At 37.0% G+C, this 21,889-nt stretch overlaps 2 protein-coding genes, 1 long non-coding RNA gene and 3 pseudogenes across 4 annotated transcripts; all 6 read left to right on the forward strand.

Annotated features, from left to right (window-relative positions):
* The first annotated feature begins 213 nt into the window (after window positions 1-213).
* LOC113279813 lies at window positions 214-3,584 on the forward strand (annotated as a pseudogene).
* A 343-nt stretch (window positions 3,585-3,927) lies between these two features.
* On the forward strand, window positions 3,928-13,337 carry LOC113279815 (annotated as a pseudogene).
* LOC113283093 lies at window positions 10,561-12,682 on the forward strand. The gene is made up of 3 exons (XR_003327333.1): window positions 10,561-10,863; window positions 11,044-11,117; window positions 12,054-12,682. It is a non-coding gene; the product is annotated as an uncharacterized LOC113283093 (long non-coding RNA).
* A 1,252-nt stretch (window positions 13,338-14,589) lies between the features above and the next one.
* LOC113278657 (recQ-mediated genome instability protein 1-like) lies at window positions 14,590-15,121 on the forward strand. Its single transcript, XM_026527434.1, has 2 exons — window positions 14,590-14,679; window positions 14,834-15,121. The coding sequence occupies exons 1-2, from the start codon at window positions 14,596-14,598 to the stop codon at window positions 15,008-15,010; spliced, it is 261 nt and encodes an 86-aa protein (XP_026383219.1). The 5' UTR covers window positions 14,590-14,595; the 3' UTR covers window positions 15,011-15,121.
* On the forward strand, window positions 15,100-16,654 carry LOC113279816 (annotated as a pseudogene).
* Window positions 16,655-19,805: 3,151 nt separating this feature from the next.
* On the forward strand, window positions 19,806-21,585 carry LOC113277937 (putative E3 ubiquitin-protein ligase UBR7). Of its 2 annotated transcripts, XM_026526899.1 has the most exons (4): window positions 19,806-20,076; window positions 20,421-20,681; window positions 20,912-20,953; window positions 21,065-21,585. In XM_026526899.1, exons 1-4 carry the CDS (start codon window positions 19,978-19,980, stop codon window positions 21,152-21,154), a joined length of 492 nt encoding a protein of 163 aa, XP_026382684.1. In that variant the 5' UTR covers window positions 19,806-19,977; the 3' UTR covers window positions 21,155-21,585. The 2 variants fall into 2 exon arrangements, with proteins under 2 accessions (XP_026382684.1, XP_026382685.1); XM_026526900.1 differs by lacking the exon at window positions 20,912-20,953 and having other exon boundaries at window positions 21,065-21,578.
* Window positions 21,586-21,889: the final 304 nt, after the last annotated feature.

Here is a 21,889-nt window from a genome sequence, read left to right on the forward strand (position 1 = left end):
ACCACGGAGAATAATCCTTGTACTCCTTTAGTAAGAGTTTGTCTCTCCTCATTTTTTTGTAACACAGTCTGTAATATTATTTAATCCTCTCTTTACATGAGAGAATTTACAGAGTTTAAAAGATGAACTGCTGATGAGGTAGTTGTTATCCCATCTAACTTGGACTTTGTCTGTGATAATAGAATGCACCACAATTTCAGCATCTTCTATAATATGGACTTCATTGATATTGAGAGCTTTAATCCAACTAAGAGCTTCCAAAATCGACATGCACTCTGCAGCCTTTGGGTCTATCACTCTGTCTGCATACGATCCTTTAAATCCATTACAGGTACCTGCACAAGACAAAAGCACCATACCAGTGCCAGAAGTGTTAGTCATGTAGTCAAAAGAAGCATCAACAAAAACTCTTGTAACATCTGGAGTATATACAACTTCAGTACTAATCTGAGGCTGTACTGGCAATGCATTATTGGCTGCATAACTGAAATTATGAAGATGAAATTGTATTTTAGTGATTGTAGAGAAGTGGCTAAGTGTTTTATTTTGAAAGACATTTTCACATCTTTCCTTTCAAATCACCCAACATCCCACCATTAATGTAATTCTCCGAGTATTGTTTTCTAACAAAAGATGAAACAATGTTTCCACATGATGATTGCAAATACCTCAGTGTAATCGAATAAATTTAAAGGTGCATATTCATTGGTATTTGGTACTAAAGATAAGTTAGTTGTTGTTCGTGATCCTCACGGGTTTAGGCCGTGAGTTATCAGTCGTCGAAGTAATGGTTCTTATGTTTTTGGTTTCGAAACTTGTGCATTAGATTTGATTGAAGCAACATATGAGAGAGAAGTGTATCCTGGTGAAGTAATTGTGGTTGATAAAGATGGATGTCAAAGTCTTTATTTAGCGCCTCAGTTTGAGCGAAGAGCTTGCATCATTGAGCATATTTATTTTTCTCAACCGAATTCGATTCTTTTTGGTCGATCAGTTTATCAATCGAGAAGAGAATTTGGTGAGATTTTAGCTACAGAAGCTCATGTTGATTGTGATGTTGTTATAGCAGTGCCTGATTCAGGGGTTGTTGCTGCACTTGGATATGCAGCTAAAGCTGGGGTTCCATTTAAACAAGGTTTGATAAGATCACATTATGTTGGAAGAACCTTTATCGAACCTACGCAGAAAATTAGAGATTTTGGTGTGAAATTGAAACTTGCGCCGGTTAGGGGTGTTATTGAAGGTAAAACCGTTGTTGTTGTTGATGATTCAATTGTTAGAGGAACAACGTCTTCGAAAATTGTTAGGTTGTTGAAACAAGCTGGAGCAACAGAAGTTCATATGAGCATCACGAGTCCACCAATGGTTGCTTCTTGTTATTATGGAGTTGATAAACCAAATGCAGAGGAGTTGATTTCGAAAAGGTTGAGTATTAAAGAAACTAGGAAGTACATCGGGTGTGACTCGCTTGCTTTTCTTCCATTTGATAGCTTCAAGAAATTACTCAAAGAAGATTCACCTGTTTTTTGCTATGTTTGTTGCACTTGGAATTACTTTGTTCTGCCAAAAATGAAGGAGGTTAAAGTGTAAAAGGTATGTCATTTTGTTGACGATGTGTTGAATGGAGAGTTTAACTGACAAGGGGTTCTTTTGGTTTTAATTATTGTTCGGATTTTTAACAGTTGTTTTGTTTTTAGTTACTGGTAGGCAGAAAATCAAGAATACAGGTTATAGGGAACTGGGTATCTTTTGAATATCCTCCTTCCTTTACTTACAATACCATTCTTTTACATGATTGCTTTATCATTCAAGTCTCCAAATCGAATTTGATGATTAAAGGTGTACATCATTGATGAATGAAATGTCTACTTTGTTACTTGTTTGTTGTTTGATGTTGATACTTGATGTATCCCGAATTTGTATCTAAGTTCTCTGTTTGTTGGGTGTTACAGAATTTTGGCGCTTACCGTGATTGACTATGCACAACTAACAGTTGATTGCATAAATTTTAAAAATTGTAGCTAACATAAACCCTCCTGCAGATTTTAACTGGACGTCTGGTACTTAAGACTAAGGTATGAAACAACAGATGCCAACACAAAAAAAGTGACCAGTACCAATTTCATGTTTCTGAAAGTCAGAACTTCTGTTGAGTTTAAACTGATTCTCCACCAAAATGCCCACCATCAGCAACATAATAGAGGAACTGCAAATCCATCTGACCATCGTGGTTTAAGTTTAGGGTCACTGCCACTTATTTGTCTGAACACTGTAAATATAACTCTAGATCATAACCATTAATAACCCGATTAATTAAGGGTCATCTCTTCTTTGTTATCCTTCTTTATCACTCTAATCCATCAAAGTTCTTGCAAAAGAGTGAAATACGCCATCCAGTTCCGCCACTAGTAACAATGTCTAAAAAAAACCTATTTCCTCCGCTACTGAAACTAGTTTTCCTGGGAATTTTAGGTCGAAACTGAAACAAGAATGGTTGGATTCATGTATCGCAGATTTGAATAACTCAAATCCTGGTTTTGATAACTTCGATCTTGATGAAAAACTCATCCTCGAGCGGTTTCTGTTATCTGATATGAATTTTTTTTGTGGGGGTACGCTTCCTGAAAATACTCATACTTTTGATCTAGATCATCATCCCGATCTATTAGTTCTTCAGGTATTAAACACGGTTTGCTTGCTCTTTGAAGTAATATAGTTATTGTTTAACCATGTTTGAGAATATGTTGTTACACATATTTGACCTTGAGTAACAATTTTTTCTGACAGGTTAACTGGATGGGTCGTATAAATGATCGTCCAGAAAATAGGCGTCTTCTGACTATGATGGATGGTGTTCAATACACATTTGGAGTAGAGATCAGTCATATCAAAGATCTTCAAGTTTCAGCTATTGCGGTTTCAATGTTTGTTTTATTGAAAAGAAATGACTTGAAATTGGGTTTTCTATTGTAAATTTTTTGTTATTTATTTATATTCATTTAGAGGTTTCTTATGGGATGACTTGAGGTAGCTTTATTGGGCATGCACAACTCAAAATTCATATTTTATGGCATATAGGTTGTCATTCACAAGGGAAGATTTGTGGATGGGCTCCTACAGCTGGTGCCTGAAGGCTTGGAAGTGCTCGGTAGAATGGTGGAAGATTTGGGAGCTGCATACCATAAATCAGTAGAAGAAGTAATTGAGTCTCATAAGAGTGAAAGGTATATATGGTATATTTCATCTCCTTACTAGCGATATCTAACGTTAAAAGCAGACATTAGTTCAAAGTAGTTCTTGCGTGTTTGATATAGTTCACCTTACACACTCTACCCTGATGCAGAATGCATACATATAGTGCTTCTTTGAAACCCAAGGATTACGATGAAATTGAGAAAGACAACTCAAACAGATTAACTGATGAATATAAAGCGATGCCTTATAAATACTTGGCTAGTTTGTTGGCAGAATGGGAGCAACGAAAGCAGTCGGATCACAGAGCAACCATCCGACGTAAAATCCAGGTTTCTCACTCTATCAATCGTACAAATCCATCAATGTCCAAATGTTGCAGCATCATATAGTTATTCCCACCTTGCATCCACATATGCAAATTCGGCTTTACTCTCACCTCGTAATTCTGCGATGCATACAGAATCCTATGATTTATTTCAGGCAGCGTCCCTGAAGCATGTGTTTTCGGGTACCTCCTACCAACTTCATCATCGTGCACATTGAACGTTACAACTGATCCATACGGGTACAACACGGCCCATCAATGACAAATCTTGATCTGTATGGGGACCCGTACTCGATTTACCTAAGTACGACAGACGCCTTATTTTTCCTGACTTAAACCCTACACACGCCAAATTACAGTATCTCTCTCTTCCTCCACCTCTATTAGAGGTTTACAAAACAAAATCAATGGTAAAAACAAATCTCTCATATGTCCGATCATCAATATCATCTTCAGAACAGAACCCTCATTCTCCTCTCAAAACCCCAGTTTTGGTTAAACCCTTCTTGAACCTTAAACCAGCAAATCCAAGCTCATCATCATCATTATGTCAATCACTGTCTGTCACTAATCAGACCAAAAAAAGTTTCAATCTTTCTTGCAAAAATAAAAAAACCACATCTGATTTCACTATTGCGAGAAATCAAGATGATGATTTTGATATAAACTTATAGAAGAATGTGGTGTTACTGGTATTTATGGCGATCTAGAAGCTTCTCGTTTTTGTTATTTAGCTCTCCACGCACTCCAACATCGTGTACAAGAAGGTGCTGGTATTGTTACTGTTGATAAGGGAGAATTCATGTTAAAACCTGGTGTTGGTTTAGTTTCTGAAGTTTTTAATGAATCAGAACTTAATAAATTTCCTTGTGATTTAGCAATTGGTTATGTACGTTATTCAACTGTTGGCGCCTCGATGCTTAATAATGTCCAACCTTTTATTGCTGATTGTAAATTTGGTGAAGTTGGTGTTGCTCATAACGGTAATTTTGTCAATTATTCTTCACTGATGTCTAAGCTTGAGAAAACTGGTGTTACTTTTAATAGTAGTTCTTATACTGCAGTGTTTTACATTTGATTAATTGCTCATTCAAAAGCTTCAAATTTATCACTTAGTATTATTGATGCTTGTGAACAAGGTAAAGGTGGATACTCATTGGTATTTGTTACTAAAGAAAAGTTAGTTGTTGTTCGTGATCCTCACGGGTTTAGGCCGTTAGTTATGGGTCGTCGAAGTAATGGTTCTTATGTTTTTGGTTCTGAAACTTGTGCATTAGATTTTATTGAAGCAACATATGAGAGAGAAGTTTATCCTGGTGAAGTAATTGTGGTTGATAAAGATGGTTGTCAAAAACTTTATTTAGCGCCTCAGTTTGAGCGAAGAGCTTGCATCTTTGAGCATATTCATTTTTCTCAGCCGAATTCGATTATTTTTGGCCAATCAGTTTATCAACCGAGAATAGAATTTGGTGAGATCTTAGCCACAGAAGCTCCTGTTGATTGTGATGTTGTTATAGCAGTGCCTGATTCTGGGGTTGTGTGATGTACTGAGTTATTCTATGATGTAATAAGGAAGGCGAGGTTGTACTACAAGCATTCAAGTAACTCAATACCACTGAACTGCCTCCATTAACTTAATTCATGATAAAACTGCAATTCCAGGTACAAGATTATTTAAGAGAAAGCGACCTAACGAAACCCTAAAGCATCACGTACTGCACGTGTGCTTGTACTGTATCCGTACCAGTAAAACTTAAAGCATAATTAACTGAAGTAAAACGGCTAATTAAATTTACTAAAAGCTAAATACACCCCAGGGATGGTTGTAGGCACTTTGGTATCATGACAATACTCCCTCCTTCAGAATATCCTTGTCCTCAAGGATGGTAGTGTGGAAAGTGTACTCTGACATGCGATAGGTCCTCCCAAGTAGCATCAGCCGGAGTAGTGTGAGACCATTGAATCAGTAATTTTTGCACTGACGTTCCTTGTCGAAAAATCTGGCGGGAGTCCAAAGTGGAAATTGGTTTGAGTATGATTTCACCCTCTGAATCCACCAATGGCAGTGAAGGAATAGTAGTTGCAGAAGTGCCCATTTTCTTCTTCAACTGTGACACATGGAACACTGGGTGGATCTTGCAGTTTGGGGGCAGTTGTAGTTTGTAAGCGACCTCACCAATTTTTTGGATCACAGTAAATGGTCCATAATATCTGGAAGATAACTTGAAGTTCTTGCGCAGGGCCATAGAAGTATGTTTATAAGGCTGCAACTTCAAGTAAACTATATCACCCACAAGGAATGATCTATCTGTTCTTTTCTTCTTAGCAAACCACTTCATTCTCTCTTGTGCCTTATGCAAATTCTCTTTGAGAATGTCTAAAACATCATCTCTTATTTGTAAATATTCTTCCACAGAAGCTACAGATGTAGTAGATGTTGTAGGAAAATCCAAATGAGGTGGTACATACCCATATAGTGCTTGGAATGGAGAAATCTTCAAGCTGGTGTTATAGTTGGTGTTGTACCACCATTCATCCAATGGAATCCACTGAAACCATTGTTTTGGCTTATGGCTTGTCATGCATCTCAAGTATCCTTCCAAGCAAGCATTAACTCTTTCAGACTGGCCATCTGACTGAGGGTGATAAGCTTTGCTCATAGATAGATGGGTGCCCAAAGTTCTGAAAAGTTCCTGCCAAAACTTGCTTGTAAAAACCTTGTCTCTGTCAGAAACAATTGAAGTTGAAAGTCCATGCAGTTTAAAGATAGTATTTAAAAACTCCTGAGCCACTGTGATAGCTGTGTATGGATGAGTAAGACCAATAAAATGACTATACTTGGTGAATCTGTCCACTACCACCAGTATAACATCTTTGTTCTGTGACTTAGGAAGGCCCTCAATGAAATCCATGCCAATGTGCTGCCAAGACTGAGTAGGTACTGGAAGTGGTTGTAAAAGTCCGATAAGGTGGTGATGATCAAGTTTGTTTTGTTGACAAGTCTCACACTGGCTGACCAACATCAAGTTGTCTTGCTTTAAGCCTTTCCAGTAGAAGTATGTTTTAGCTCTAACATAACTACCATGAATACCAGAGCGACCCCCAGCGGAAGATGAGTGAATAGAATGCAAGATGTGTTGCCTCAAGTTAGAGTTGGTACCCACATAAATTCTTCTCTTGAACCTCAGAATTCCCTCCAAGTATGTGAAATTAGGGACTGCATATGGGTTAACCAAGAGCCGTGGAATAAGAGTAGAGGCCACTGCATCATTGGTGTAACTATTGATAATATCTTGAGTCCAAGCTGGAGCAGATAAGGCCATAACACTGCAAGTTGGTATGGAATCAGTATGAGGAAGTCTAGAAAGAGCATCAATAGCTTTGTTATCCAAACCCTTTTTTTAATGAATTGTGTAGTCAAATCCCAGAAGCTTGATGAGCCATTTTTTCTGCAGTAATGTGGTAATCTTTTGTTCCATAAAGTACCTAATGCTCTGCTGGTCAGTATTGATGATGAAATGGTGACCAGTGAGATAGTGTCTCCATTTGGTCATTGCATTAACCACATCCAGTGACTCCTTTTCATAAGTGGATAACCCTAAAGCCTTTGGCCATAAAGGTTTGTTGTAGAAGGCAATTGCTCTACCATCCTGCATGAGAACAACACCAATGCCTCTAGAACATGCATCAGTTTCTACTACAAAATTTTTGGTGAAGTTAGGAAGGGCAAGGAAAGGAGTGGTGCACATAGCATTTTTAAGGGTGTTGAAAGCATCTTCAGCTGAGGGAGACCACAAGAATGAATTCTTCTTTAATAAGTCTGTGAGAGGTTTACTGATATTACCATATCCTTTCACAAACTTCCTATAATAGCCTGTAAGGCCCAAGAAACCTCTTAACTGTTTAAGAGTAGTAGGAATAGGCCAAGAATTCATACAAGCAATCTTCTCAGGATCAGCAGCCACTCCATTTGAAGTAATAATGTGGCCTAAGTACTCTAGAGAATCTTGAGCAAAACAACATTTAGAAATTTGACAAATAACTTGTGTTCTCTGAGAAAAGAAAGAGCCAGGGAGAGATGTTGAACATGTTCTTGGATGTTGGAGCTATAGATCAAGATGTCATCAAAGAACACAAGAACAAATTTTCTCAAATCTGGACCAAATAAAGAGTTCATAAGTGCCTGAAAGGTGGCAGGTGCATTTGTTAGGCCAAATGGCATAACCTTGAACTCATAGTGGTCATGATGGGTAAGGTTGTCTTATGTATATCAGGTGCATGAACCCTGATTTGGTGATACCCTGCCCTTAAATCCAACTTAGTAAATATTCTTGCTCCATGTAATTCATCCAATAACTCATCAATAATAGGTATAGGGAACTTATCTTTGATAGTTATGGAATTGAGCTTTCTAAAATCAACACAAAACCTCAAAGTATTGTCTTTCTTTTTCACCAGAAGTATTAGGGAGGCAAAAGGGCTATGACTATCTTGAATAATCCCATTGTTGAGCATTTCTTGTACTAATGACTCCACCACTGACTTATGGATATAAGGGCATTTATAGGGTCTGAGATTGACAGGTTGGGAATCTGGTTTTAGATTGATTTGGTGGTCTAGAATCCTTGGTGGTGGTAATTGTTTTAATTCCTCAAAAATATCAGAAAATTTGTTGAGCAACTCTTGAATTGGTGTGGGTATTGCAGCAGGTGGAGGAGTCATTGTAATAGAGAAGAATTTTCCTACTAGAGTTGGAGTATTTTTTTTGATAAAATTTTTCATAGCATTACCACTAAGTAGTATGAGTGTGGGTTTAGTAAATGTACCTTGATCAGTAATTGCTTGACCCTGGTGAAGAAAGGAAATAGATAGCTTGGCCAGATTAAAAGTGACATCACCAAGAGTTCTTAACCAATCAGCACCCAAAGCTATATCACACCCTCCCAAAGGAAGTAACCTCAAATCCGTAGCAAATTTTTGGTGTTGCATTGTCCACTGTAGTTGTGGACAGATCCCAGTACTTGTGGTCTTAGCCCCATTAGCAACAGTGACCAACATGTGAGCAGTTGGTTGAACTTCACAACCCAATTGAGTTTCTAGAGAAGAATCAATGAAACTATGATTACTACCTGTGTCCACTAGCACAATGATGGATTTTTTCTTAATGAATCTTGGGATCCTAATGGTGTCAGGATTAACATTGCCAGTAAGGGCATGGAGAGAAATCTCCATATCTGAATCAACCAGTTGATCTTCACCAGGAGCTTGAGGAGGTGAAGGCTCAATATCATCTGCTTCATGGTCAGCTACCATCATAAATAATTGCTGGGATTTACATCTATGGCCTGGTTGGTATTTTTCATCACAATTGAAACAAAGGCCTTGTGCTCTTCTTTTACTCATTTGCTTATAAGTTAATCTTCTAATGGATGGTATATATGGGGATTTGGGTGGTGGGATAGGAGATGGAGAAATGGGTGTAGATGTAGAAGCACCCATGGAGGGAGGGACAATAGGTAATCTTTGTGGAACGAACTTATGATAAGAGGAAGTGGTGGGTGTGGGTTTAAGTGAAATGGTTTTTGAAGTTGGGATATGTGAAGAGAGAGCCAACTCTTGTAATATGGCTAGGTAAAATGCTTGAGCAAGAGTTGTAGGTTTGTGCATCTGCACAGAACTTTTCAAAACTTCTTTCAACCCACTGATAAAGCTCAATACGAAGTGTTCCTCTGTGAGATGAGGGTTTTTACTCAACATTAAGGCGTTTAACTATTCAAACTGCTCAAAATATTCTTCAACAGAGGTAAGTTAAGAAAGCTTGTTAGAAGAACCCACATAATTATCATTTTCCAAATCTTCAAAACGACTACAAATAGCTTCTACAAAAACAGGCCAAGAGATATATGTTTACCAGTAAGGAAATCGAGAAACCAAGAATCAACTTTGCCATCAAAGTATAAAGAAGCAATTTTTGTCTTTTGTTCTTCAGAAGTGGAGTGGATCTGAAAAAATCTTTCACACTTGCGAATCCAACTGCAAGGATTCTCACCGGAAAATCGAGGAAAATCTAGTTTGGAAACCTTAGAGAAGTTACTGAAAGTATTCATGTGATTCTTGTTGTTAGAGCTCTCCACATAAGGAGATCCCTGTGGTTCTGAGTGAGGTTTAGAAAAAACTTGAATAAGAGTGTCAAACTTAGCTTGATTGGTCTCAAAAATTTTAACCAAAGAAGTAAGCAAAGTGTCTTGTCGTTGAGCAGCTGCCGTACGATCTGCTGCATCACGATTGTATAGATCTGTAAGATTTTTGATGAGTTGATATAGTTCACGGGTGGTAGAATCCACATCTTTGATAGTTGGACCAGTCATGGCGTAGAAAAAGAGAGAGGAATCGACTGGGTGATACCAAATGCGATGTACTGAGTTATTCTGTGATGTAATAAGGAAGGAGAGGTTGTACTACAAGCATTCAAGTAACTCAGTACCACTGTACTGCCTCCATTAACTTAATTCATGATAAAACTGCAATTCCATGTACAAGCTTATTTAATAGAAAGGGACCTAACGAAACCCTAAAGCATCACGGACTGCACGTGTGCTTGTACTGCATCTGTACCAGTAAAACTTAAAGCAGAATTAACTGAAGTAAAACGGATAGTTAAATTTACTAAAAACTAAATACACTCCAGGGATGGTTGTAGGAACTTTGGTATCATGACAGGTTGTTGCTGCACTAGGGTATGCGGCTAAAGTTGGGGTTCCATTTGAACAAGGTTTGATAAGATCACGTTATGTTGGAAGAACCTTTATCGAACCTACGCAAAAAACTAGAGATTGGATTATAAACAGATGTATCCCTGTTTTTATACCCGATAGACATATCGACATCCGGTTTTTTCACTTTTACAAATATAGGCGTGTTTTAATTTTTCCGTCCAAATCTGTTAATTTAGTCGATTTATCATATTTCCGGTCAATATCTCGTTGACTGAGATGAGAATTTGAATACACAGATTACTGTTATGTCCCTTAGTTGAAGCCACTGAAGAAGGAATGAGATCAGGCCATATCGTTCATTCTTCCATTATTTTCCTTTCCACTCTCTGGTTCTGAACAACCTATTCTTCTCTCAGCAAAATCGATAAAAAAATTTTAGGGGTTTATTCCAAATCAAGTTGAATTGTAGTTTCCGTTGTTTATTTGGTAATTTTTGGTGATGATATGGCAGTGGGCGAGATTGTTCTTGGCGGCTTAATGATTGGGTAGCTGTTGTTGATGGTTGTTCTCGCTTAAAGTTGCTGGTGGTGATTTGTTCTTGTCGTGCTCGAAGAATTTTTTTCACAGGTACTGCAGAATTTAAAGTTTGATTTCATTTGGGATAAAATTGATAGTTAAATTAGAAATTTAAGTTTGATAATTAAAGGGTTTTGTCTCGCATGTGTAAATTAAAGTTTAAAAATGGTTAATTTCAGTTTTGAGTATTTTCAAGGTCTTGTATAACAACTGATTTTGGGGTTTATCCAGGCGATGGAGGTTCGAGGTCAACACCAGCCAAACTGCACAACAAGTGTTTGAGAAATGTCCCAAAACAAACAATGGTAAAGTTCTTCTTGCTTTCTTTACTCATTTCAGTAATGATAGGATTATGAAAACTTGGAGTTTTGTCATGCCGATGAATTAGTACGTAAATTAGTCGTTTCCTGCAAACTGAGATCATTATGGTGTAAATTTTCATCCATATGCTGACAACTAGTACTGGATAGCACTTTTTTATGTGTCAAGTCGGTTTATAAACAAATTTTAAGGAACAATTTGTGTATGACCTTTTTACGTGACAGGTAGTTAATTCTTTAAGTGAATTAGTTTGGAGGATGCAATAATGGAAAGGTTATGTAGTGAAAGTGGTTCCTTGATCATCTGTATGGATGTTATAGGTCATGGTAGTGCGAATGTTGCTAACCGTCCTTAGCGGTGGGTACTGACACATTTTCATGTTCCAGTTACTGAACTGATGTAACTCATTATTCAAGCCTTAGATATTGACCAACCAGATCCTATTCAAAGCAAGTTAATTGATGTAGTTTACAGCAGCTAGCTACTAGCTGTTAGCATAATAGAAAAAAGCTAGCTCATTTAATTATTCTTCATGATGGAGCGTGCTTGAGTTTATAAGTTAGTAGTAGGGAATATCATTAATAATTGATGATGAACAAGTTAAGAATAACAATAATTTAATGTTAACCCTTTGGTCTGAACAGAGATCAATTTGATAGTTTCTAGTATGTCAAATTAATATCACATTAGCAACCAAGATATCGTTATGGTTCATGTTAATATGTTAACCTAACTGGTTTAAAAAGTGAGATCCATTAATGATAGAAAATTAGTTTTGCTAGAATAAACCTTACTTTTCTAAAGTGGTGTTGGACCTATTGGTGTTCATTTGGTGTATGAACTGTTGGTGCTGTGCTGAGATAGTTCTTCTCAATGCTTAGTGTTTGGTTCCTTGAGAGTTCTGTTGTTAGCTGATGCAGGTGGTAATCAAAGTGTGGTACATGTGTTCATGTGGTGAGGACTCGTTACTTGTGATCTAGCATGAGCGGTCTTTCAACTCAATTAATATTGGAAACATTCATGTGCAACTATACCGTATTATGGGTCAGTATGGAGTACCGCTTAATGATTCTGTTCGTGTAGTTGCAAATGCCAATATTGCGATGGAAAAATTAGCGGTGAAGTTCTTCGGAACATGAGTTACAAATACTATTTCTGGGATTTGATTGTTGAGCCAACTACCTTCGGCAACTGAATCTATAGGATGTTGAACTTGGGTTTGAGCATTGATGAAGATTGTGCTGACACAGAAGCTGACCTAGAGATGCATGAACTTGTTGAAGACGATGCTAAGGGTAGCAAGATGAAGAAGGTCGACTAAGCCCTTAGTTGATTGCTTTGAGTTTCTTTTGTCGACAATTTCTGTTGATATTAGCTTTTTTTTTACTACTTTTTTTTTTCTTCCTGCTTTAGAATTTTGGTACTTTCTTTTACGAAAAATAGTGGGTGAATTCTAGGTTGCCACGCTTCAAGGAGATAGTGACATGTACATATGTTATGCGTACATATTAAATTGTTTATGAATAACTGAGTTAACTAGCTGCTGAAATCGTTGGTTCATTACAATGAACTTGTTAACTGGGTGATCTGAAGGATTAAACAGTCTTTCATGTCTACTTAACAGCCCACGTGGAAGATAACTATCTGTTTACCGTTTTTTCAAAAAAACGGTCAAAATAGGATTACATATGTAAAAACAAAAAAAAAGGAGGTACATTTAAACCCCACATAAAAAAGTACATCCGTATTTCACCCTTAGAGATTTTGGTGTGATTGAAAATTTCACCCTTAGAGATTTTGGTGTGAAATTGAAAATTGCACCGGTTAGGGATGTTATTGAAAGTAAAAGAGTTGTTGATGATTCAATTGTTAGAAGAACAATGTCTTCGAAAATTGTTAGGTTGTTGAAAGAAGTTGGAGCAACAGAAGTTCATATGAGAATCGCGAGTTAAAAAATGGTTGTTTCTTGTTATTATGGAGTTGATACACCAAATGCAGAGGAGTTGATTTCGAAAAGGTTGAGTATCGAAGAAACTAGGAAGTACATCGGGTGTGACTCGCTTGCTTTTCTTCCATTTGATAGCTTGAAGAAATTACTCAAAGAAAATTCACCTGGTTTTTGCTATGCTTGTTTCACTGGGAATTACCGTGTTCTACCAGAAAGGAAGGAGGTTAAAGTGTAAAAGGTATGTGATTTTTGTTGAGGATGTGTTGATTATAAAGTTTAACTGACGAAGGGTTCTTTTGGTTTTAATTTTTGTTCGGATTCTTAACAGTTGTTTTGTTTTTAGTTATTGGTAGGCAGAAAATCAAGAATACAGGTTAGAGGGATCTGGGTATCTTTTGAATATCTTCCTTCCTTTAATTACAATACAATTCTTTTACATGATTGCTCTATCATTCAGGTCTCCAAATCGAATTTGATGATTAAAGGTGCACATCATTGATGAATGAAATGTCTACTTTGTTACTTGTTTGTTGTTTGATGTTGATACTTGATGTCCCCCGAATTTGTATCTAAGTTCTCTGTTTGTTGGGTGCTACAGAATTTTGGCTCTTACCGTGATTGACTATGCAAAACTAACAGTTGATTGCATAAATTTTAAAAAATTGTAGCTAACATAAACCCTCTTGCAGATTTTAACTGGCAGTCTGGTACTTAAGATTGAGGTATGAAACAACAGATGCAAACACAAAAAAAGTGACCAGTACCAATTTCATTTTCTGAAAGTCAGAACTTCTGTTGAGTTTAAACTGATTTCCCACCAAAATGCCTACCACCAGCAACATAACAGAGGAACTGCAAATCCGTCTGACCATCGTGGTTTAAGTTCGGGGTAACTGCCACTTATTTGTCCGATCACTGTAAATATAACTCTAGATCACAACCATTAAGAACCTGACGAATTAAGGGTCGTCTCTTCTTTATTATCCTTATTTATCACGCTAATCCACCAAAGTTCTTGCAAAGAGTGAAATATGCCGACCAGTTCCGCCACTAGTAACAATGTCTAAACAAAACCATATTTCCTCTGCTACTAAAACTAGTTTTAAAACCACGATGAATAGTTTTCCTGAGAATTTTAGGTCGAAACTGAAACAAGAATGGTTGGATTCATTTATCGCAGAGTTGAATAACTCAAACCCTGGTTTTGATAACTTCGATCTTGCTGAGAAAGAGAAACTCATCCTCGAGCGGTTTCTGTTATCTGATATGAAATTTTCTTGTGGGTGTATGCTTCCTGAAAATACTCATACTTTTGATCTAGCTCATCATACCGATCCATTAGTTCTCCAGGTATTAAACACAGTTTGCTTGCTCTTTGAAGTAATCTAGTTATTGTTTAACCATGTTTGGCAATATTTTGTTACACATATTTGACCTTGAGTAACAATTTTTTCTGACAGGTTAACCGGATGGGTCATATAAATGATCGTCCAGAAAATAAATGTCTTCCGACTATGACGGATGATGTTCAATACACACTTAGAGTAGAGATCATTCCTATAGAAGATCTTCAAGTTTCATCTCCTGCCGGTTTCAAGGTTTGTTCTATTGAAATGAAATGACTTGAAATTGGGTTTTCTTTTGCAACTTTTTTGTTATTTGTTTATATTCATTTAGAGGTTTCTTGTGGGATGACTTGAGGTAGCTTTATTGGGCATGCACAACTCAGAATTCATATTTTATGTCATATAGATTGTCATTCTCAAGGGAAAATTTGTGGATGGGCTCCTACAGCTGGTGCCTGAAGGCTTGGAAGTACTTGGTGCAATGGTGGAAGATTTGGGAGATGCACACCCTAAATCAGTAGAAGAAGTATTTGAGTCTCCTAAAAGTGAAAGTTATATATGGGATATTCCAGCTCCTTGCTAGCTATATCCAACGTTCAAAGCAGACATTAGTTCAAAGTAGTTCTTGCGTGTTTGATATAGTTTACCTTACACACTCTACCCTGCTGCAGAATGCAAACAGATAATGATGATTTGAAACCCAAGAATTATGATGAAATTGAGAAAGACAACTCAAACAGATTAAATGATGAATATAAATCGATGCCTTACAAATACTTGGCTAGTTTGTTGGCAGAATGGGAGCAACGGAAGAAGTCAGATGACAGAGCACCCATCCGACGTAAAATCCAGGTTTTCTCACTCTACCAATCGTACAAATCCCATCAATGACCAACTGCAGCAGCATCATCGGGTATAATACCACTCATTAGTGACGAATCTTGATCCGGATGGGGACCCGTACTCGACTTAACCAAGTCCGACAGACGCCTTCCTTTTCCTGACTTAAACCCTACACACGCCAGATTTCAGTATCTCTCTCTTCCTCCACCTCCATTAGAGGTTTACAAAAAAAAAAAAAAAATCAATGGCAACAACAAATATCTCATATTTTCGATCATCAATATCATCTTCAAAACAGAACCCTCGTTCTCCTCTATAAACCCCAGTTCTAGTTAAACCCTTCTTGAACCTTAAACCAGCAAATCCAAGCTTATCATCATCATTATGTCAATCACTGTCTATCACTAATCATACCAAAACAAGTTTCATTCTTTCTTGCAAAAACCAAAAACCCACATCTGATTTCATCGTTGCGAGAAATCAAGATGATGATTTTGATGATAAACTTAGAGAAAAATTTGGTGTTGCTGGTATTTATGGCGATCCAGAAGCTTCTCGTCTTTGCTATTTAGCTCTCCACGCACTCCAACATCGTGGACAAGAAGGTGACGGTGTTTTTACTGTTGATAAGGGAGAATTCATGTTTAAACCTGGTGTTGGTTTAGTTTCTGAAGTTTTAAATGAATCAGAACTTAATAGATTTCCTGGTGATTCAGCAATTGGTCATGTACGTTATTCAACTGTTGGTTCTTCGATGCTTAAGAATGTTCAACCTTTTATTGCTGATTGTAAATTTGGTGAAGTTGGTGTTGCTCATAACGGTAATTTTGTCAATTATTTTTCACTGAGAGCTAAGCTTGAGGAAATTGGTGCTATTTTTAATAGTAGTTCTGATACTGAAGTTGTTTTGATTGCTCATTCAAAAGCTTCAAATTTATTACTCAGTGTTATTGATGCCTGTGAACATGTTAAAGGTGCATATTCATTGGTATTTGTTACTAAAGATAAGTTAGTTGCTGTTCGTGATCCTCACGGGTTTAGGCCGTTAGTTATCAGTCGTCGAAGTAATGGTTCTTATGTTTTTGGTTCTGAAACTTGTGCATTAGATTTGATTGAAGCAACATGTATGAGAGAAAAGTGCATCCTGGTGAAGTAATTGTGGTTGATAAAGATGGTTGTCAAAGCCTTTATTTAGCGCCTCAGTTTGAGCGAAGAGCTTGCATCTTTGAGCATATTTATTTTTCTCCGCCAAATTCAATTGTTTTTGGTCGATCAGAGAAGAGAATTTGGTGAGATTTTAGCTACAAAAACTCATGTTGATTGTGATGTTGTTATAGCAGTGCCTGATTCGGGGGTTGTTGCTGCACTTGCATATGCGGCTTAAAACTACATGAAGTGATGCCACGAAAATGGATCCCCCATCAACAAAGGATGGACTTTTCCCCCCTTAACATTGGTACAAAGCAGACTTTTTTTGTTGTTGTTGTTGCAATAATCATACTACGGCTCCGAGCACTGTAAAATACACCATAACTCATTTCAATTGCATGAGGGGTTCTTAATCAAAATAAAATAAAAAATACAGCTCTAAATCACAACCAGTAAGGTCATCTTGTTTTTTTTCTTTATCCTTCTTTCACGATAAATCCATTCTTGTTTAATGCTAATTAAGCTACAAAATTTTAGCGCTTAGAGACAAATTGGGACAGCGTACCAAGTTTGAGATTTTAGGTACTCGTGATTGACGATGCACATGAAATTTAAGAATAGTAGCCAACATAAATTCGCATGCAGATTTTGACCCAACCAGGTGAACCATTTAGATATTTAACAATTGATTGCAAAACTAATATATACTCTTCTCCAACAAAATGTCACACTAGTACAAAAAGTATCCTAAGCCACACTTGGACACAGATCTTTAGCCATGGATTTTTTTCATTCTAAAACCGTTATGGTAGGAGGTGTTATAATAGGATACCTTTATGGCTACAAAAATTTTTGAGCAATCCTCAAAGAAATACAAAGGTTTGAGTCAAACCTTATGCAGGGACAAGGTATCAGTCAATTAATATTGACGGACTGAGTGAGATCGGTCAAGCTGGTTGGCACTCAAAATACATTTTAGCCCTCTAAATAGTTAACTAAACCACAACTGAAACGGGTAGAGTAAACAATCCATACCCGTGCATCAGAATCCGCTGAAATGGGTATAGTTAACTTCTTCTTTATAACTCGATCTCTCCCATCTACCATGTTCTTCTCCCTCTCACTTTATTCTTTGCCTTAATTTTTTTTCCGGTGGATGAAAATAGTAGCAGAGATGGACGGGAATCTTCCAGGTGATCCAAAATTGCTTCTCTTCTTTTACTTGTGATTATGTTTCTATTAAGCGTATGTATAGTTTCCTGTTGATGAAGCTACTTATTTTCTAATCGAACCCTACAGGGAGTTAGTCGTGGGAGAGTTCGAGAGATTTTAATATATTTGGGGTTTCTCCTGTTAGTCCTGAGGGAGTTTGAGGGAGTCTCTCCAAATCCCTGTTGGTCGTGAGGGAGTTTAGAGGAGTCTCCTAAACTCCCTAGAAAACACCTGTTAGTCGTTGGAGAGTTTAAAAAAAGCTCCTAAATTCCCTGTTAGTCATAAAACCCTACAATACTAGGGAGTTGGTTGCTTTGGGGAGTTCGAAGGAGTTTTTAGTGTATTTTGGTCTCACAACAAATCTCTCAAAAGAGTAGAGATTTTAGTGTATTTTGGTCTCACAACCAAATTTGGTTCAAAATCTTTCTTTTCAAATCATACGGATTTCTCAAATCTCACCAACAAAAATGTTGTTCCCAACATGATGAAATGATTGTCAGATGATGGCCATTATGATACGGTGAAACATTTCTAGGAAAATATTAGGATAGTGATCTAGAGTCCATAAAAACGTGTGGATATATAGATTTGTTTAGATCTACATATCCCATAAGATGCACCAGCAAAAAAAAAAGTAGAAGTCTTCACAATTAGCGCTTCCCTGAGTTGAATTACATTACCACTTCTGCAACCACCGTCAAAACTATTTTCTCACCACTACCATCACCACCTATAACCAACCACTACTCCCTTAACCACCCCAAATAAGAACCCTAATTTTAGAAATAAATAAGATTCAATAAATGCTATAGCTCGGAGATAAGATTTTGAACCAAATTTTAATTCCATCACAATACGTGACACATTTGGTCGCTCTCGGTGGACAGTTAGTAAAAACTTCAACAGGAAAATGTGGAAAAATGTTCGTGAACAAAGGGAGTTAGAATTGTATGGAGACCGTTAAATTGAAGGGAAAAAAAATTATCTCGTTGCACAAAATAACATACTATTGATACAGAGATACGATCATTTTCATTTATTTTTTTTCTTTTGATTAAAGATCAATATTATTTGCAAATGAGGGTTTATTGTTTCTTAAAAGAGAATGAGTTAAGAGTGAACTCTCTCAAACTCTCCCAAACTCCCTCTAATAAACTCTCTCAAACTCCCTACACTCCCCCAAACTCCCTGAACTCAAAAACACCAAACTCTCTCAAACTCACTACACTCTCTCAAAATCTCTCAAAATTCCTGAGATTTAAAATACACTCAGCTCCCCAGAAATCACTAGAGGACTAACCCCCTGCTAATTTGGGTTTCCACTAGTATGCCTGTGGCGGAATTTATTAATCAGGGTTTTATTGTACAAATCAATTAGTTGATTTTCACTTGCTGGCGGACTTCTATAACCATATAGTTTTTATCTATATGGTTACTTTCATATTCGCTTTTTTAGTTCTTGGCTGAAAATTACATTTGCATTGTCTTTGTTCATCGTACTGATATGAGGAAGGAGAACCCTTATATGAAGAATTCATTTGTGTTGCATGTGCAAAGAAGGTCTCTTTCTTGTCTCTTTACCCTCCGTCAATTTGGGCAGCAGTTAAGGAAGGTGAGGCTTCTCTAGACGGTAAACAAGATGGCAGCATTTTGACAGATGCAGTGGGCGCATCCTCTGAGAACGTCTCAGATCATTCTCTTGTAGATGATAATAACGAAGAGACAAGTCCAGCTTCTGGGAATTTTGAGAATAGCATGGAAATGGTTTCTTCTTGAGTATCAACTACTTTTGTTGCCCATTTTAATTTATGTGACAGTTAAAATGAACTACCTGGTTTAATTTGTACGACAGACAAACCATCTTACCCTATTTATTTATATCATAGTTAGGATAAGTTACCTCGTTTAATTTATACGACAAACAGACCATCTTACCCTATTTATTTTATACAATCTTCTTGAAGGAGTCTCCAATTTATTCTATACAACCTTCTAGAAGTATGGATGAAGAAAGGCTATGGCATGGAGTGTGACAGCTAGTTGATCAAGTATGAACCTAAACTTTTGAACCACACAATACATTTCGAAGTGAAAAGATTTGTTACCTATCTGGATGGCTAAAATTGTCGGTAACCACTCATCGACCTCCATCTTATCAAAGAAGGGGATATCACCCCATACATTTCTCAAATCAGCACGTGATATTTGAAGATGTGTGTTACTTGCGCTAAGGCAGCCCATCTATTGACTTCTCTTGGGCAGGTGACAGTGTGGTTTGTACCGTAGGAAGCTGATTTGGTTTTGGGAGGTGACGAAGGGAAAGATTGTACATACTCAAAGGGCTACATGAAGAGACAGGCTATTTTCTCATGTCGTACTTGTACTCCTGATGGCAATGCTGGTGTCTGTACAGGTTATAGCTTATCTTGCCATGACAGGCATGAGGTAAAAATCCTCCGTTTGATTTGGTGAGAAATTACTTTGATTTAAGTTTTGTTAAAAATGGATAAAAACACTGGGTTTTGTTTCATTTGGGTTTCTCACGTATGTTTATTTGAGATCCTGTTTGATCTGTGTAGATTTGGTTTTCAAATTACTTGTAGGAGTTGTTATATGTTGATCAATTGTGTCTTAGTCTTTGAAGTTTGAATATTATGCAAGTGTTTTATATAATCTTATTACTGATAGTGTATCATATAGTAGCTTTCCCCCTTTTTGAAGTATGAAACATTTTACTTTACATATTGAGGCTTTATTCTTGTTATTTTTCCCGTTATGACTTGCATAAGATTGTAGAATTGTGGACGAAGAGAAACTTCAGGTGTGATTGTGGAAATTCAAAGTTTGGAGAGTTCTACTGCAAGCTCATGGCAGATAGAGAACCAGTAAATTCAGAAAACTCATACAACCAGAATTATAAAGGTGCATACTGCACATGTCATCGCCCTTATCCCGACCCAGATGTCGAAGAGCAGGTGGAGATGATACAGTGCTGTATTCGTGAAGATTGGTTTCATGAGAACCATTTAGGCTTTGAACCCTCTGACAAGGTGGATTGAATTACGTTCCCCGTCCTTGACTATTTATTTTTATTATCATATTTATGTTTTTTTTCTTCTTCTCTTTTTCGTTACTGAAATAGTAGTTGTGTTGCTTTCCATGTCTCTGTCACTTAAATTTTGGCTTCGGTAAAAATTGAACTGCATTTATCACTATCATTCATCCTGGTACTAGAACATCTGCTTATAAACTTATGAAATATTGGTATTTTCAAACGCAGATGCTAGTTTATACAGCTAAACCCGGTCTTTGTACCTGCTTGGTAATTTATATCTAGCTTAATTGGTCCCTGAAGCAAATTGTTTGTAGTTTCCATCTCTGAAGCCGGTTTATTGTGAAAAGCACTATAATTGTATTTTTGGATGTTTGTCAGTTGTTTAGAGACAATTTTCACTTGCAAGCCGACCAACTTAGTACCACGAGAAATGTTTGCAGCTCCAGTTACAAGCAGCGAGTAAAGTAGTCTTCTTTTCACAAATGACAATCTTGATTCATCATTGGTGAGGGTTGTGATCTCTTTAATATAATCAGGTGAACTTATCAGGCTGTTTGATGCTCATTCCTAAAGTCTGCTTCTTGTACTTATGATGGGTTGGGCCGTGTATAGTCCTGGAGATGAATGATGGACTGCCATTTTGGTGAGGTGCAGAACACCGTTGGCAAGGTTTTCATATTAACTTGTTGGCAAGCTACTATTGTACTGTTACTGCAGAAACACCATTGGGTGGTGTGAGTGTTCTTTTTTTTGTTCCCTTTGTACATAGATTTTCATTTCTGGTTTTGTTTGTTCTTTTTCATTTCTCCTAAACAAAAAAAGATAAAAAAAATAAGAAAGAGACATTTCTAACATAATTTTCTAATAACTATGCGTGGGTTTTATAATCATGCAATAGATAATACAGCAGTAATGGTTTGTTCGTTCTTGCTATCTGCTTGATGCGCTGCTACTCATTCAAATCTGTTCTTAAATATAGAAGTAATGGTTTCTTATCCGGGTAAACCTCAGAAACTCGTACATTTATCCTAACCCAAATAAAGCCCAACTATGGTTGGTAACTAACCTTGCTTGAGGGGTAGACTTGGAAAAATAAATTCAAAACTTAGCAAATAGAAACGGACAGAATCGCTTGTCCTTTTATATAGGTTGAATCAAAATTAGGATGGATCGGTGGGAAAATCCAAAGGATTGAATTTCGGT

This window comes from Papaver somniferum, chromosome 5 (assembly GCF_003573695.1).
Source record: "Papaver somniferum cultivar HN1 chromosome 5, ASM357369v1, whole genome shotgun sequence".
Lineage (NCBI taxonomy): Eukaryota > Viridiplantae > Streptophyta > Magnoliopsida > Ranunculales > Papaveraceae > Papaver > Papaver somniferum.